Source organism: Lithobates pipiens, unplaced genomic scaffold (genome assembly GCF_037356315.1).
Source record: "Lithobates pipiens isolate NorthernLeopardFrog02 unplaced genomic scaffold, aLitPip1_a1.2 Scaffold_16, whole genome shotgun sequence".
Classification (NCBI taxonomy): domain Eukaryota; kingdom Metazoa; phylum Chordata; class Amphibia; order Anura; family Ranidae; genus Lithobates; species Lithobates pipiens.
The window spans coordinates 87,185,536-87,201,593 of NW_027507748.1; the positions used below are offsets into that span (position 1 = coordinate 87,185,536).

Genomic DNA, 16,058 nt, shown 5'->3' on the forward strand with positions numbered 1-16,058 from the left:
GTCTTAACGTTAAATAGGCTGCCCCCCCTTCAGTCCATCATGAATGCTGCTGCCAGACTCATTCACCTTATCAACCGTTCCGTGTCTACTACCCCTTTCTGCCAATCCTTCCACTGGCTACCACTCACCCAAAGAATAAAATTCAATATTCTAACAACAACTTACAAAGCCATCCACAAATCAGCCCCCAGCTACATCACTAACCTTGTCTCAAAATACCAACCTAGTCATTCTCTTTATTGCTCTCAAGACTTCTGTTCTCTAGCTCCCTTGTTACCCCCTCCCATGTTCGCTTCCAGGACTTCTTCAGAGCCTCTCCCATTCTCTGGAACTCCATATCTCAATCTGCCTGACTATCTCCTACTCTGTCTACTTTTAGACATTCCCTGAAAACATATCTCTTCAAAGAGGCCTATCCTGCCCCCGCCTAACAACTGTACATTTATTTTCTCCATCAGCCCATCCTCCACAGTTATTACCTTTTGTATCTCTTACCCTTCCTCTTAGATTGTAAGCTGATTCCTACTGTATTAAATTGTATTGTAGTTGTACTGTCTGCCCTTAGGTTGTAAACTGTTGGCGCTATATAAATCCTATATAATAATAAAAATAATAATAACACCTCCAGCTTCTGCCAACTTGAAATATCAGTATTTGGATAGACTTAATCTGAAAAGAAAAAAGTAATTCTAACTTTCTCACGGAGAATCAGAAAAGTAAAAGAATATCACTGGGCTGCAACTTCTTTCCATATTTTTTGAACAGATGTAAAATATTCCTGTGTGTATGTTAATGATGCCACAAAGGGAAAATACTGAGTCTGACTAATCAAACCAGTCAGATTTTTTTTTTTTTCTCAATTTAATTTCAAGTGAAATTCTGCACAAGAAAGAAATTGATCTTTTTTCTTATCAGTCACAACACCTGATTTTTGCACTGCAATAGACTTTTCTCGCTATAATGGGCCCAGTGTACTTAGTAACCATTGAAGAACATCCCTCCAGGAGCAGATCTGTATTGCTGTACATGAGGATAAATGACACGGAGGAGAGAAGGCAGTGACATTCCTCCCAGCTGCACTCTGTCTGACCCGCTCAGAGACATGGTGTGGCCAACAGGAATTTTATATCTCACTGTGACACCTCGGAATAGGTCAGGCTCTCTGGGAATTTAGTAAAGCTGAAGAACATGAACAGTTGTAGAAAAGAACGGTTTGTGTGAATTCGCAGTAGTTGGCAGAGTTCTCCTACAGACTCCTATAAACAGATTATTAGAAATGTTTATGCCACTTTTAAGAATTATGTTAACGGAATACTTAAACTCAAACAAAATAGCTGGAATTGTTTAAATCTATTGCCTTGCAGAATGTTTTGGCCTTTTCTTCTTTTAAATCTGAACTCCAGGCAGGTATAAAATACACAAGCTCTCTTTTATATATATATATTTATACACACTTCCAGTCCGGGCCAATTCTGACATTCCTCTCCTACATGTAAAAAAAAAATTTTTTTTTTGCTAGAAAACTATTTTGAAACCCATTAAACATGCTTTTTTTTTTTTTTCAAGCAGAGGCCCTAGGAAATAAAATGCTGGGTGTTGCATATTTTTATGTCGCACAATATTTGTGCTGTGTTTTTTTATATTTACGCTAATCGTTTTTTGAAAAAAAAAATCACTTTAATGTATTTTAATATACAAAAAAACAACATAATAACCAACAGTTTGGTAAAATTAAAAAGATAATGTTATGCCAAGTAAATGGATACCAAACATGTCACACTTTAACCATTTCAAGGCTGCCCCAAGCATATATACTGCATCAGGGCACCCTTCAGTGCAAAATCACAAGCCTGTATATGATTTTGTTTCCTGGGCCTGTCCGCCGGGACCCGCTGATCGTTCCTGAGTCAGACGGAACAGTGGTCTGCCTATGTAAACAAGGCAGATCGCTGTTCTGTGACAGGAGAAGACAGAGATCTTTTATTTCTGTACAGCAGGAACACGGATCTCTGTCTTTTTACAGTACAAGCATACCTCCCAACTTTTTTAGATGGAAATGAGGGACATCTATTAGAAAAAGTATATAGGCATAGGACACACCCACTGCCACGCTCCTTTGCAAGGAAAATTATACAAAAAAAATGATTACTTAAACCCGCAAGTGCTATTTTTTTTTACCACTACTATTCCTTTAGCTTTTGAAGTTCACAAATGCAGCACGATTTAGAAATTGTATGAAAGGTTTAGCACTGGGAAACACTTGAAAGCTAAAAAGTGAATTTTATATACAACTATACAGATCAGACCAAAATGATGGACAAACGAGGACGAAAGAGGGACAGAGGGACTTTGTTCCATATCAGGGACGGTCCCTCAAAATCAGTTGGGAGCTATCATACAAGCACCCCCCCCCCACAGTTAGAAAGCACTCCCAGTGAACACATTTAACCCTTTGATCACCCCAGATGTTAACCCCTTCCCTACCAGTGTCATTAATACAGTGACAGTGCATATTATTTAGCACTGATCACTGTATGGGTGTCATTGGTCCCCAGAAAAATGTCAAAAGCGTCACTTAGTGTCCGATTTGCCAGCTGCAATGTCACAGTCCCACTGATCGCCACAATTACTAGTAAAAAAAAACTAAAACTAAATAAAAGTTCCATAAATATATTCTATAGTTTGTAGATGCTATAACTTTTGTGCAAACCAATCAATATACTCTTATTGTGATTTACTTACCAAAGAATACAGAATACATATTGGCCTGAATTGAAGAAGAAATTCGATTGATTTTTACATTTTTTATTGGATATATTTTATAGCAGAAAGTAAAAAATATTGTTGTTTTTTTTTTTTAATTGTCGGTCTTTTTTTGTTTATAGTGCAAAAAATAAAAACCGCAGACGTGATCAAAGAGGTGATCAAATACCACCAAATAGATGCTCAATTTGTGGGAAAAAAAGCACATCAAGTTTATTTATGTTCAGCGTCACACGGCCCACAAAACTGTGAGTTAAAATAATTAAGTGCCGTATCGAAAAAATGGCCTGGTCATTCGAGAGCTGAAGAGGTTAAAATTGCCTCTGCCCATTGAACGGCACCATAATACCTAAAAATCTCCATAGACAACACTTTAAAAGCCTTTATAGTTTACCAGTTTAGAGTTACAGAGGAGGACGGGAACTAAAATGATTTCCCTCACTCTGATATTTGCGGTGATACCTCACATGTATGGTTCAGTTGCCACGGACCTATGCTCTATAGCCGCTAGGATTACTTCTACATTAAAGGGAACCACTGCCACTAAAAATTATATGGGGATCATTGCTGCTGCATCCATAGATGGATCAAATGTTGGATGGCTCAGCAGGGACCAGCCCAGATTTCATACATCTATGGACAGGATGATTATACCCAAGTAAATCTATCAATCAACTGGGATACAACCAGCATGTTGGATTTTTACACAATAGGATAGTACTGGCACAAGTTTGTGATCACCGATACTGGGAACCATCAGTCTATAGGTGGGTAGTATATGGTAATGGACAGAGGGGAAAAGTCATATGAAGTGAATCAGCAGATGATGATGATCCTGCAATGGCGGTGGACAGTCCAAAACGTAGAACAAGCCTCTTCTAGGAAGTATAAACACACTCCAGGAACATGTAGAGAAAGACAGAAGTAAAGTGCCAAAGTGCTTGAAAAAAGAATGTGTCTGTCATCAACATCATCAGAGTGCACAGAAACACGTTGCGGTCATTTTCAGTGACATCACACACCCGCTGCTGTGGTCCTTGTGCATTCCTGGTCTGGTCCACACATAGAGCCAGAATTCAGCTTCCACAGGAGACACGGAGGAACACTGTACACACAGCAGCCCACCAACATGCATGGAGGCTCACCCTTGCAGGATATGCCTGTTTTTACTTACTCAAATGTGAGTGTTTTTATACGTTGTTGTATTAAATGATATACAGTTTGCACTTAGAAGACGCCTCTGCTTCTGTCTTTCTCTACATGTTGGATTTTTAGCATCTGATTAGTGCCAGCAGCTGTAGACGTTGGCAGTAATCACTGTGGGGGGAGATTTACTAAAACTGGTACACTCAGAATCTGATGCAGCTGTGCACGATAGCCAATCAGCTTCTAACTTCAGCTTGTTCAATTAAGCCTGAAAGCGGATTGGTTTTAATGCAGAGCTGCACACGATTTTGCAGTTTTAGTAAACAACCCCAGTGTTCTTCCGGCAAGGACAGCTCCCCATGCTGCCCCACAGGGAGAACACAATAGGATGGATTCCCCCATTAACATTGATTGACCCATGGTTGGGGGAATGAAAATCGCATAATCTATGGCTTGCTTTACTGTGCTTACCTTGTGTTTTTACAGGATCCGATATTGAACTTGGATCACTCAGTCCGTAGGCATTCGCTGCCCTCACAAGGAAGAGGTAGATTGCAGCGGGCTTTAGCCCTTTAACAGCAAACTTTTCAGTCCTGACATTTTCTGCCACTGTCTGCCAGCTGCTTCCAGATGCATGACTGAAATGAGAAAAGCAATCCCATATAGCAAAGAGCACATAAAAAAGACTTAGCCAACAGTGCTGTGCATTCATCTTCTGTCCTACCTGAAAGCTTCTATGATATATGATGTTGGTGTTGCACCAGAATTCAAGTTTGGTTGCCAAGAAAGGGTTACTGTGTTCCTGCTGACATCTGTGACTTCAGGTTTGGAAGGGGCACTTGGGATGAGGTTGGGGTCAGTAGCTCGTGGAGGTTGTACCGGAACACCAAATTCTAGTAAAAAAAGCAAAGCTTGAAATGAACAAGTCAAAAAATTAATAATTTATCTAACCATAATTGGTATTTTATCCTTCTTCATTACAGAAATGTTCTGCTATATAAAATTAGGTATTGTTAACATCATCTGTCCTTTAATTTTTTTGTTTGTCTAAGCCAAACGTGATCTTGTTCTTTATTCTTCACGAGAGGTAGGGCTTTGTTCCAGTACCATATACACACAAAAAGACTCTTCAGTGTTTTAGTTAACATATACAATATGGCAAAGATATTAAAAAGTACATCTTTTGATGTTTGACCTATAAAGAATTTTACAAGTTCCACATCCTATTTTTATATTACCCTAACAAAAACGCAGAGAACGCTACTTTTCACTGCCAAAAGTGAGGAAGTCAGGAAGAAAAAAACATATATACAGATTTCTATTTGCAGCTTTGTAACTATGGCCAGTTCGACTGCTATTACTGTGACCACATGTCCAGAAATTACACTGGTTGGCTTGTGGCCATTATTATGGGGTCACAGCTGGCCACTAACATTTAAAAAAAGAAGTCCCTTATACATGCCTTGTAAGAGATATGGGGTTGATTTACTAAAACTGGAGAGTGCAAAATCTGGTACAGCTCTGTATAGAAACCAATCAGCTTCCGGTGTTTTTTTGTCCAAGTTTAACTGAACAAGCTGATTTTGCACCCTCCAGTTTTAGTAAATCAACCCTCTTTTTCAACCCTCTTTTTCTGATTAGTGAAGATCTGTCATTGTTGCCCAAAAAAGACAATCACTGTATATTTTACAGAGAAAATGTAAAGGTGATCCCAACTGGTCCTCATGGCAAGTTGTACAGTTATTTGTTCAGGCTCTTTAAAAAATTAATCCAAAAATTATTGTTTTATCTGTGGAATTTTACTAGAAAAAAAAATCAATTCTAATTTTATTCCTATTCAAATTTCTTATTTGCAACCAACAATTTTTGGAATAATTCCTTAAACTGTGTGTTGTAATAACTGTATAGATATGAACTGAGAATGGAAAGGATTCACCATACAAGCGGACAGTGGTTAATTAATTAATGCATTTATTAAATGGCACAGGATGCAGCTCTTACGCTGTATATTGTGCTGTTTAATAAACCAACAAATACGTTTTCAACGGTCTGGTTGTGCAGTGAATCCTTTCGCATTCTCACTGCATATTGCCAAATGGATGAGCCAGACCAGCAATCCAGATTCATCTGCTTATTTGTACAGAGATGAAGTATTTATTTTTTATTACAGGTACTTATATAGCACAAACAATTTACACAGTGCTTTACATATATATTGCATATTCACCTCAATCCCTGCTCTCAAGGAGCTTACAATCTAAGGTCCCTAACTTACATTTATACATACACATTAGCACCAATTTAGACAGGAGCCAATGAATCTACCAGCATGTCTTTGGAATGTGGTAGGAGTATTTGGATGAAACCCACGCAGGCACAGTGCAAACGCCAAGCAGCTAGTGACATGTTTGGAATTTGAACCAACTCGAGTGCTGCTATGCAGAAGTGCTAACCACTTAGCCACTCTGCTGGGGGATCAGGCGTGTCAAACACAAGGCCTGTGGGCCAAATCCCGCCAGTTCATTTCATGTGGCCCTTTGCACCTAGGGCTTTTTTTCAACTCAAACGTTGCGGAACTCTGTTCTGTTTCCTTCTGCTTCCTATTCACCACTGTCACTTGTAAACACAGGATCCTTCTGTGTTTACAGGGACAGCTTTCCTCTTAGCGGCTCTCATAGATCTCTGCCTGATCTACTCTTACAGCAGGGACAAGGAACATGCAGGTGCAGTGTGGGATGGGGCATCACATGGTAAGCTGCACTGAGATCCCCATCTGTGCCCGGGTTCACAGCGGCTGACCAATTATTTGCAAGTGAGTGAGAGATGCGGAGCCACCTACAGTGTCGGGAGGTACTAGAGTCGAGCAGGGTATGTGAGATGTAAGGAAGCTATTGGGGAGGGGATATGAGGGCTGGGAGGGAGATGTGTGCAGAGGTGGGGGATGGGTGAGAGTCATGCAGAAGACAGAGCTGAGGAGGGGTGGAAGAGAGTTATGAACAGCTTGTGAAAGAAAGCTCAACCCTGCATACTGTGCATAGTGCACCCCTAAACCCTGCACTCTGTATGTAGCGCACTCCTCAAACCTGCACTCTGTATACCCCTGAACTTTGCACTCTGTACATAGTGCATCCCTGAACTCCACACATAACGCACTCATGATATGTATTGCCCCTTTAAGATCCTCCCACTGTGCAATTTGGTCACATCCACCATTTGATGCTGTTCATTGGGGGCCATGGTTGAGTTCCTGCACATATTTATTTCCCTTAGAAAAAAAAGTCTTACAGAAACAACCAGCCCTTTAAGGGAGACCATAATGCTGTATATACTGTGGAGAAGGAAATATGGGGTGCTGAAAGTCACCTACTGGATCCTGCAAATGGAGAACACCATTGCAACTGAACAAGGTTTTTAGGGTTTAAATCAATCTTTCATCTGAGATTGGTAGGGTTTATACTGAGCAAAAAGACATGACATCAGTTTAAATAAACCTGTTGGTGGTTGATGTTCATCTCATTTCTATGGATACCTTATCTCATAGCAACTAAACAGATATAAGAGTAGTCATAATTAGCCCAATGATAACATGCAACTGAGCCTTACTTGCAGTTGTGGGGCTATTTTTGACCACTATGTGGGCTATACACAGTTTATCCAACATTCACAGTTACTCAGCAGGTTTTTTCCACCCATGGAATTCAAGAATAATAAAAGTACCACAGGTACAACACTATCTGTAACAGTTGGGTATTAAGGTGGATCTTGGCATTCAGGTATCAAGTTGTCCTGGCCCAATGATTACATTCATTGTTTCTATCTTTGAGCCTAGCTGACAGTAATGGAGCTATTTCTGATCACTATGTGGGCTTAACGACATTTCTCCAATAGTCCAAGGTACTATAAGGTTTTTTCACCTACAGAGCTCAGGAAATAATCAAAATACCACGAGTGTGATGCCATCACCTATGGTTAAGGATCAAGGTGGGTCTTGGCACTCAGGTATCAATTTCAATTATCAAGTCTTGATCCTACTTAACCTCCCTGGCGGTATGATTCAGTCTGGAATAAGGTGCTGAAAGCAGTACAATTATTTTGCATGGAAATCTGGCGTTTTATTTTGTAGTGCTGTAATTCTTAGGAATAACGCTCTTAAATCTGTTCAAACCAGAGTCTAGCAGACATCCCTGGTATGATAAAGTTTATAATATAATAAAGAATAATAAAAAATATTCAATAATGTAATCAAATCCTAAAACACTGAAAAAGGGACAGTTTTTGGTTGCTATGGACAATCTCCAAATTTCAGGCCAAAAAAAAACAGTATTTATAATATAAAAGTGCATGCAGGGCACTGCACAGACCACTAGGGACAAAGGGGGTGTGTATTTTTTAATACAGCACTGTAATCTGTAAGATTACAGTGCTGTGTGTGTTTTTTGTACTTTTACTTGCCGCCGTTCTCCGCTCCCGTGCGCCGTAACGTCGCAGGGAACAGAGCTCGGCGGCATTCGGCACTGTGAATCGAGCGCAGGACAGCTCGATCACACAGCGCGGCGGACATCGCTGGATCCAGGGGACAAGGTGAGTAACTCTCCCTGTGTCCTCCCCTGCATCGAGCGAAGCGATCCCGAGTCTGGCTCGGGGTTACCGCTCCTGTAATTAAAATCCCAACCCGAGCCAGACTCAGGATTACCGCTAGGGGGGTTAACAACCATCAAATATATAACCGACATAAATTCCAAAGATGATATCTGGCCATCTCTAGTTTCAAGGTTTTTAGTATCAAAAGAAATCTAAGACCGATTTATTTTAATTTGCTACAGACCAAGACTCTCTGCACTAAGTTATAATATAATGGAGAGAGGAAAATACAACTTCCTGACAAATCTGCAATAAAAAACAAAGTAACAATTAAACATTTTTATTGGCATTTGCTACCTTGAATCTCGATGTACGCACTCCAACTGGCTTCCCCGCTTGGAGTGGATGCAGTGCAGGTGTAGCGGCCTGTGTCACTTAGCTGAAAAGAAAGCTTGAAATTAGTATTTGGGGCGGTCAGAAATGCATTGGGATGGAAAAGCAATTACTGTTCCATCTAACAGAGGATGCGCTTGGCTTTGGTTGGAGAGCTATTAGCTGTTCCTGGGAGCCAATTTGTTTCATGACTTCAAAGAAGTGGCAAAATACATTACTTTATTTGTTGAGCAGAATTAATAATAACCTCTATCAGTCTAATTAGACAATTACACATGCAAATATTTGCTGAAAGTAAATTCATGTCAAAGGACAGAAGTAGAACGAGTGCGGAATTATGACAATCGCTAGCAGGCATTTAAACCACAGAATACATCATTTTGTTTTATTTTGTTTGTGCATTCGTTCTAGCAATATCAACATTGTGCTGCTAACAATACATTCTGTGGGTATTACGGCCAGCACAAAAAACAGAGGCGCAGTAAATAAATACTAAAGAATAAAATACAGCACATTTCTGATTAAGTAAGACTGGGCAGAATTTATTATACAAAGGCAGATGCAGGTAATACTGGTATTTTATTGGTGCGCAGTATTAAAAGTGTTTATTATTTAAAGTGTATGTCAAGCCAAACATTTTTTAAAATAAATTTTAGATAGAATGGGAATGGATTAGAACACCTGTTAGATTTTTTACTGCTATCTGGGGTTTCATTAGATTTCCCCTCACACACACTAAAAAACAGATGAAAATAAAATAGCCTTTTTAAATATAGTAGAAGGCTACAACTCCATTGTATTATGGCCTGGTCCCTGTTGCAGATTTTCCCCATACTTTCTGTCTAGTGGAACTCTTTTCACAATGATGGTAAGTGTGTGTGTGTGTGTGTGTGTGTAGGGGGGGGGGGGTAACCTTACATAACAAAAGCCCCAGATAGCAGTAAAAACTGATAGGCATTCCAAAACACCACCCACCCTATCCAAAATTACAAAAAAAAATGTTTTGGCTAAACATGAAGTTTAATTATAAAATATTTATATACAGTATTTTGTGTCATGAAGTGGCGTATTTGTGAAAAAAAGCCCCCAATGACTGAAAAGCTCACAGACCTTTCTCTATGTGCTGTGTTAGTTTTAAAATAAGCATATGTCTCTCAGAGAAGCTGACAAAGGTTCAGCTTCATTCTGCTTGATCCAGTAATTAACTGTAAGCCCCTGTACACACGGTCGGAGATTTCGACAACCAAATCCGTCGGATTTTGTCCGTCGGATTTTGTCCGTCGGATCTTGTCCGAAACTGTTGCATACACACGGTCGGACTAAGTTGTCGAAAAATCCGATCATTCAGAACGTGATGATGTAATTTCGTTACGATGGGACTACGTTCAGGCTAGTAGCCAATAGCTTTGATGTAGGAATTTGATCTGAGCATGCGTGGCACTTGTTCCGATCAAAATTCTCTACACATGATCGGAGTATGTCCGATCGAACCAGTTGGTCAGGAAATATTTCCAACATGTTGGAAAATTGGGTCTGACGGATATTCCTATGGAATCAGTCCGATGCATACCACACACAGTCCGACAAGACGGTCCGATAGGACGCATTCCGACGGATTCTCCGACCGTGTGTACAAGGGCTTAGAGAGCAGGAATTTCTGTTAAATGCTTCATAACTCGGCCATACATGGATCCAAATTCGGCCGGGTCAGAAGGGACAGGCCAAAGTTCGATCCATATATGGGCACCCTGCCTGTCAGATTTTTCCCTAACGATTAGTGCTACCAGCTATAGCCTGTACCACTAATCATTCTGTTCTGCTGACAGGGAAGGCTTCCCACCGGCAGAACATAATAGCGCTGCGGGAGAGATGCCCCCATAAAAACTAACTGGGGTTGATTTACTAAAACTGAAGAGTGCAAAATCTGGTGCAGATCTGCATAGTAACCAACCAGCTTCCAGATTTTTTTTGTCAAAGCTTAATTGAACAAGCTGAAGTTAGAAGCTGACTGGCTACCATGCAGAGCTGCACCAGATTTTGCACTCTCTCCAGTTTTAGTAATTAAACCCAACTGTGTTGATGAGGCTATCAAGCAAATTTCTTTCTTCTATTTGTGATGGAAGGAAAGAAAATTGCATAATCAATGGCTTGCCTTAAGCCGGGTACACAGGGGCCAAATTTTTGGAAGACAACAGGCGGTTTAAAAAAATCCAGCTGACATTTAGGCCCGTGTGTATGTCAGTCTGTCCAACAGAAGCTGGCCATTTGGCTGGCTTCTGTTGGACGTGCATGCTGGAAAACCAGCAGCCAACTGACTCCTGATCAGCGCAATTCTGCTAATGGCAGAGAGCGCTGATTGGAGTGTTCTGTCCCTGTCAGAACACAACAGCACACCGGGGGGATATCACTGAACTAACCTCACATGGTTAGTACAGCAGCTCCAATTGGCGTTGACCATTTTTTTTTTCACTCAACCCGAGACACAGACATTTTTCTTTAAATGGTCAGTCCATTTAACACTGGCCTTCTTGTTCACATCAGTGCCTGACCTCACAAATGCACTTCTGGAAGAATGGTCAAACATTCCCAGAGACACACTCCTAAACCTTGTGGACAGCCTTCCCAGAAGAGTTGAAGCTGTTATAGCTGAAAAGGGTGGGTCAACTCAATATTGAACCCTACGGACTAAGACTGGGATGCCATTAAAGTTCTTGTGTGTGTGAAGACAGGCGTTCCAATACTTTTGGTAAAATAGTGTATATGTGCTTTGCTCTGATTTTATGACTGAAGTTTACAACCATTTTAAGGCTTTTGTTTATACCTTTTTTTTTTTTTTTGCCGATAGTAGATCTATGTTTTTTTCTAGTATGCCTCATGGTGGATATTTGGTCGTGCATGGTCTAAGTTTTGGCGACCTTGACTTTGACTTATTGTCACCACTTAGTTATTGTTTTGTCTATTGAAAAATCTTAATAAAAATAATTAAAAAAATAAAAATTAAACATAAAAAAAGGATGTTGTTTAGTGTCTCTTTAAGTTTTTTTTTTTTTTTTAAGATAATGCTTTTGTTTTACAATTCTTCTTCTTATTATTATTATTATACAGGATTTATATAGCGCCAACAGTTTGCTCAGCACTTTACAACATGAGGGCAGACAAATTGGCACGATCCCTTTAAATGTATTATTACTTATCTATGTTAACTAAGTGAACACTCCCCTTGCAAGTTGAACATTCTCTACTCAACTCCAATACATATGGCTTTTTAACATTGCTCTTTTAGGAAACAAACCCAGCAATGTTTAAGTGACTTTATGCCTTGTAACGTACCTTAGCATATCGGATCTGTAATGCGCCACTGTCCATCAGTTTAATACGTGAGTCCTGAGCTGTTATCAGGATGCCATCTTTCCTCCAGTGAATGGTGGGAACTGGAACTCCGGTAGCTATACAATCCAAGATTAAAGTGCCATCCACAGCTACTGTCTGGTTCTGAGGACCCTGGCGGATAACTGGAGGAGGACGGTCAGCCACCACTGCCAAAGTAAACAACAGGAAATAGATGTCTGCAACTGGAAGCAATTTTCTAATCCATCAAGCAACAGTAGTTGCTGTAGGCTTCAAAACAAGCTAAAGATAATTAAGCAAGTAATTAAACCAGGAATCATACATTATTCAAGGGGAATTTTCATGATAAGCACGACACAGAATACTGAAATTGTATCTCTTGTTTGAAGGAGAGGATGTTCAGGACTTGCTGGCATTATTCAGGCAAAGAGAAAAAAGAAAAGATTCAGGAATGGAAGAGGAATTCTGAATTCACTTCCAATGATTTAATAGCTGAAAGTGCTGAGTGGTAAAATATAGAGTTACGCTGTTCTCATCCACAAAAATGACACAGTGGGGTGAAAGAAAAACATGAGTTCATTTTGGAAGGATCGGTTTATCGGCTTTTATACTAGTGTAAAAACAGATGTTTGCATGGCAAGCCAGAAAGGAACATCAACACGCTTCTCAAATATATTCCGAATCTTAAGGTGACCATCTTGAATTCGCATTTGGCACCAGCTTTTTTTTGTGAATATTAAGATCCTTGAAAAGTAGATCCTCAGTTTACTTAAGTCTGTTATTTTTGTTTTAATGGTTTAAGGATAGATTTGTGATTTAAAAGGATTGAATAAGATTTTGAGTTTTTAAAGAACAGGTGTGCTTAATAGGATAGACAGCAAAAGTATGATGTGATTAGATAATCAAGGAAGACACATTAGAGGAAAGAGCTGGGGGCGTTATCATGGGGAAAGATGAAATTATATATTAATCAGTACTGTGTAAGGTCATTTGTTAGAGTCATTTATACAGATATTTTTATTCTTATTTCTGTACTTGACCTTTTAAAACTTCTTTGTGCTAAGCATTCTTTTGACTTTAATCTCAGATGAGGATTATATCTGTTGTGGAGTGCACTAAATGAGAAATTATTTACTATCCCTTATATAAATGTTTTACATTTGTGATTATGCTTTACTCGCTTTGTTGTTTTGCTAAGGGTTTTATTTTCTTTCCCATTCTTTTGTTAGGGCTCCTTCACACGGATGGCATTGTCTACTAACTAAAAGTTATCTGCGGTAGATCGCTTTCAGATGGCAGCACAGCAGCATCAGCCAGGCATTGGAAAGTAATCCTGCCACCTCCTGAATGTCTTTTTGTTTTTTTCCTTTAAATCCCAAGGGGTTTTTGTATTAAAAATAACCACTGTAACCAATTTGGGGTTGCAGCTAGCTTTCATTGACCTTAAAGTGTTACTAAACCCAGGACCCTGCATTCACTATATCTGGTCTCCTACAGTACACAGAACATGGAAATGCAATTATTTCAGTAAATATAAACTGCTGAAGACCTTTTCTCATCAGCAGTGTATAGAAGTCTTGTGACTTTTATCAGTGTCCAGGCAAGCACTGGTTAAAACTTGTAGGAGGATTTTTCATTCTCCTCTGACTGTTCTATAACGCTGCATGACTCCTGACTCTCCGCCTGAAAAGTGTTGATTGGCCCTGTGCTGATCACACGCACCCTCCCCCCAAAACAAAAAAAAAAACTCTAGCAATACACATCATGAGCATGTACAGAGTGCCCCCAAGGCTCTGTACTATCAGGGGATTTATTGGGAACTGTGGAAGAAAGGGAGGATCTCAGAAGACAAGATCAAACAGTCTTTTTACACAATTCAGAGGATTAACCACTTAGGTTCCATAGTGAGTATAGCAAGCATGCTTTACTGCATATACAGAGTTATTTTACCATTGTGGGTTTAGTAACACTTTAATGCCACCCATCAAATGATGCAAACTGAGTTAATATTGCTATAGCTGTAAAAAGCATAGTTGTTGCAGGCATTTGTGCATCCCCATCTGACTACAATAGTAGAATTTAGCTGGGTAGTCAGGGAGCCAGTAAAACTGTGGCTGAGCAGTCCTGTTTTTCCACCCTATCACCACCCCTGTGGAAGAATCCTAATGTCGGGTACACACGACCAGACTTTTCGAGGGACTAAGTCTGACAGACTTTCAACGGAGTTCTGACGGAGTTCTGACAGAGTTCTGACAGACTTTCCGAATGAACGGACTTGGCCACACACAATCACACCAAAGTCCGACGGATTCGAACGTGATGACGTACGACTGGACTAGAATAAGGAAGTTCATAGCCAGTAGCCAATAGCTGCCCTAGCGTCGGTTTTAGACTAGCACACACACGAGCGGATTTCTCAGTAGGAACTGGGTCTGGCAGAGTTCTGTCGGAAAAATTTGAAACATGTTCCATGTATGCGGCATAAGGTAAAGGAATAGAAGAATTGCATATGGACATGCCTACAAATCCACACAAAACCGCTTTGGGCCTATGAGCTCTGAAAAAGTCTGTTGTCCCTTAGTACTGTCATGGTGACTTTTTTTTTTTTTTTTTTTAAATAGTCTTAAATAAAAAAGTTATAAATGAAAAAGCAATAAAGGTTTCAAAAGTTCTTTAGCACCCTTTTCATTTGTGAATAACCTAGCTCTATTAGCAAAAATCAAAGCAGATTATAATTCTGCAGACAACCCTCAAAAGTGGCTCCCTGTCCCTATCAATTGTAGACTAGATTTGAACCCTGTCTGTCCTAACAAAGGGTTAACCATCTCAGGGCTTGGGTTCTGCATTGTATGTGAATGGGAGGACACTCAGCTTGGTCCGTCCACTTTCACTATGCATCTTTTCAAATTAACGTGCATATATGAATATATATATATATATATATATATATATATATATATATATATATATATATATATATATATATATATATATATATATGTGTGTTATAAAAATCTAAATACATATAGTGGGATTTTATTGTAATAGTGAAACTACACTATTCTGGACAGAAGAGATGAGAAACTACACTATTCTGGACAGAAGAGAAGATCTGGGCAGAAGAGATGGCTGTGGTTACTGAAATACCTACTGTACATCTGAGTCTATGGACTGTTTTTTTTTTTAGGCAGGACCTATATTAAGCATTGCTTCAATGACTAGTGCCCAAAGGACACTGTTCAATTCCTTAACAAGTTTTGTGTAACAAGTCCAGACCTGTAGGTATCCACAAATACCCATCGCTTGGACATTTTGCAGATTTTTTGTGTGATCCAGGGGGCTACCCAGGGGTTCAATACATGGAGTGGTCAAAGCTGTGATGAAATTATTATACTGAAAACCATTTCATTATTGCTTTGCAAATTCCTTATTCCCTTTGCTTTTTAATCACTACAGGTTAAACCAGTACTCATGCCTCTACGGCTCACCGAAACTTGCCCCAAGGCTTTTTTTTATGCTTTTTCTATTGATTCCATCCATAACTGAGCAATGCCAAAACCACAGTGTGACTTATATGAATAATGGATTCTGCTGGCATTCAAACTATGCTGCAATCCATCCCAAAATGTATTTCATATAAGATGAATAAACTATTTTATCACAAAGGATAATTCTTTCCAGAGCTGATGTTGCGAGAATATCAGTAATGTGGCTTTACAAACGTTGCACCCCAGGCTCCATCTACGCACTTTGGGGAACCAGAGAAACCACTTCTGGCGCTGACAGCCAATTAGAAAGCCCAAACAGTGCTAATTAGAAGCATGCTG

The 16,058-nt window shown here is 39.6% G+C and overlaps 1 protein-coding gene across 4 annotated transcripts in view; it reads right to left on the reverse strand.

The window, feature by feature from the left end:
• ROBO1 (roundabout guidance receptor 1) overlaps positions 1 to 16,058 on the reverse strand; it is a 1,605,434-nt gene that overhangs the window by 109,690 nt on the left and 1,479,686 nt on the right. For all 4 annotated transcript variants that reach the window (XM_077480101.1, XM_077480100.1, XM_077480099.1 and 1 more), the window contains 4 exons: positions 12,214 to 12,419; positions 8,848 to 8,929; positions 4,634 to 4,802; positions 4,381 to 4,547 (listed from right to left, as the gene is read on the reverse strand). In XM_077480101.1, coding sequence (XP_077336227.1) covers positions 4,381 to 4,547; positions 4,634 to 4,802; positions 8,848 to 8,929; positions 12,214 to 12,419 — 624 coding nt within the window. The remainder of the gene's footprint in view (positions 1 to 4,380; positions 4,548 to 4,633; positions 4,803 to 8,847; positions 8,930 to 12,213; positions 12,420 to 16,058) is intronic.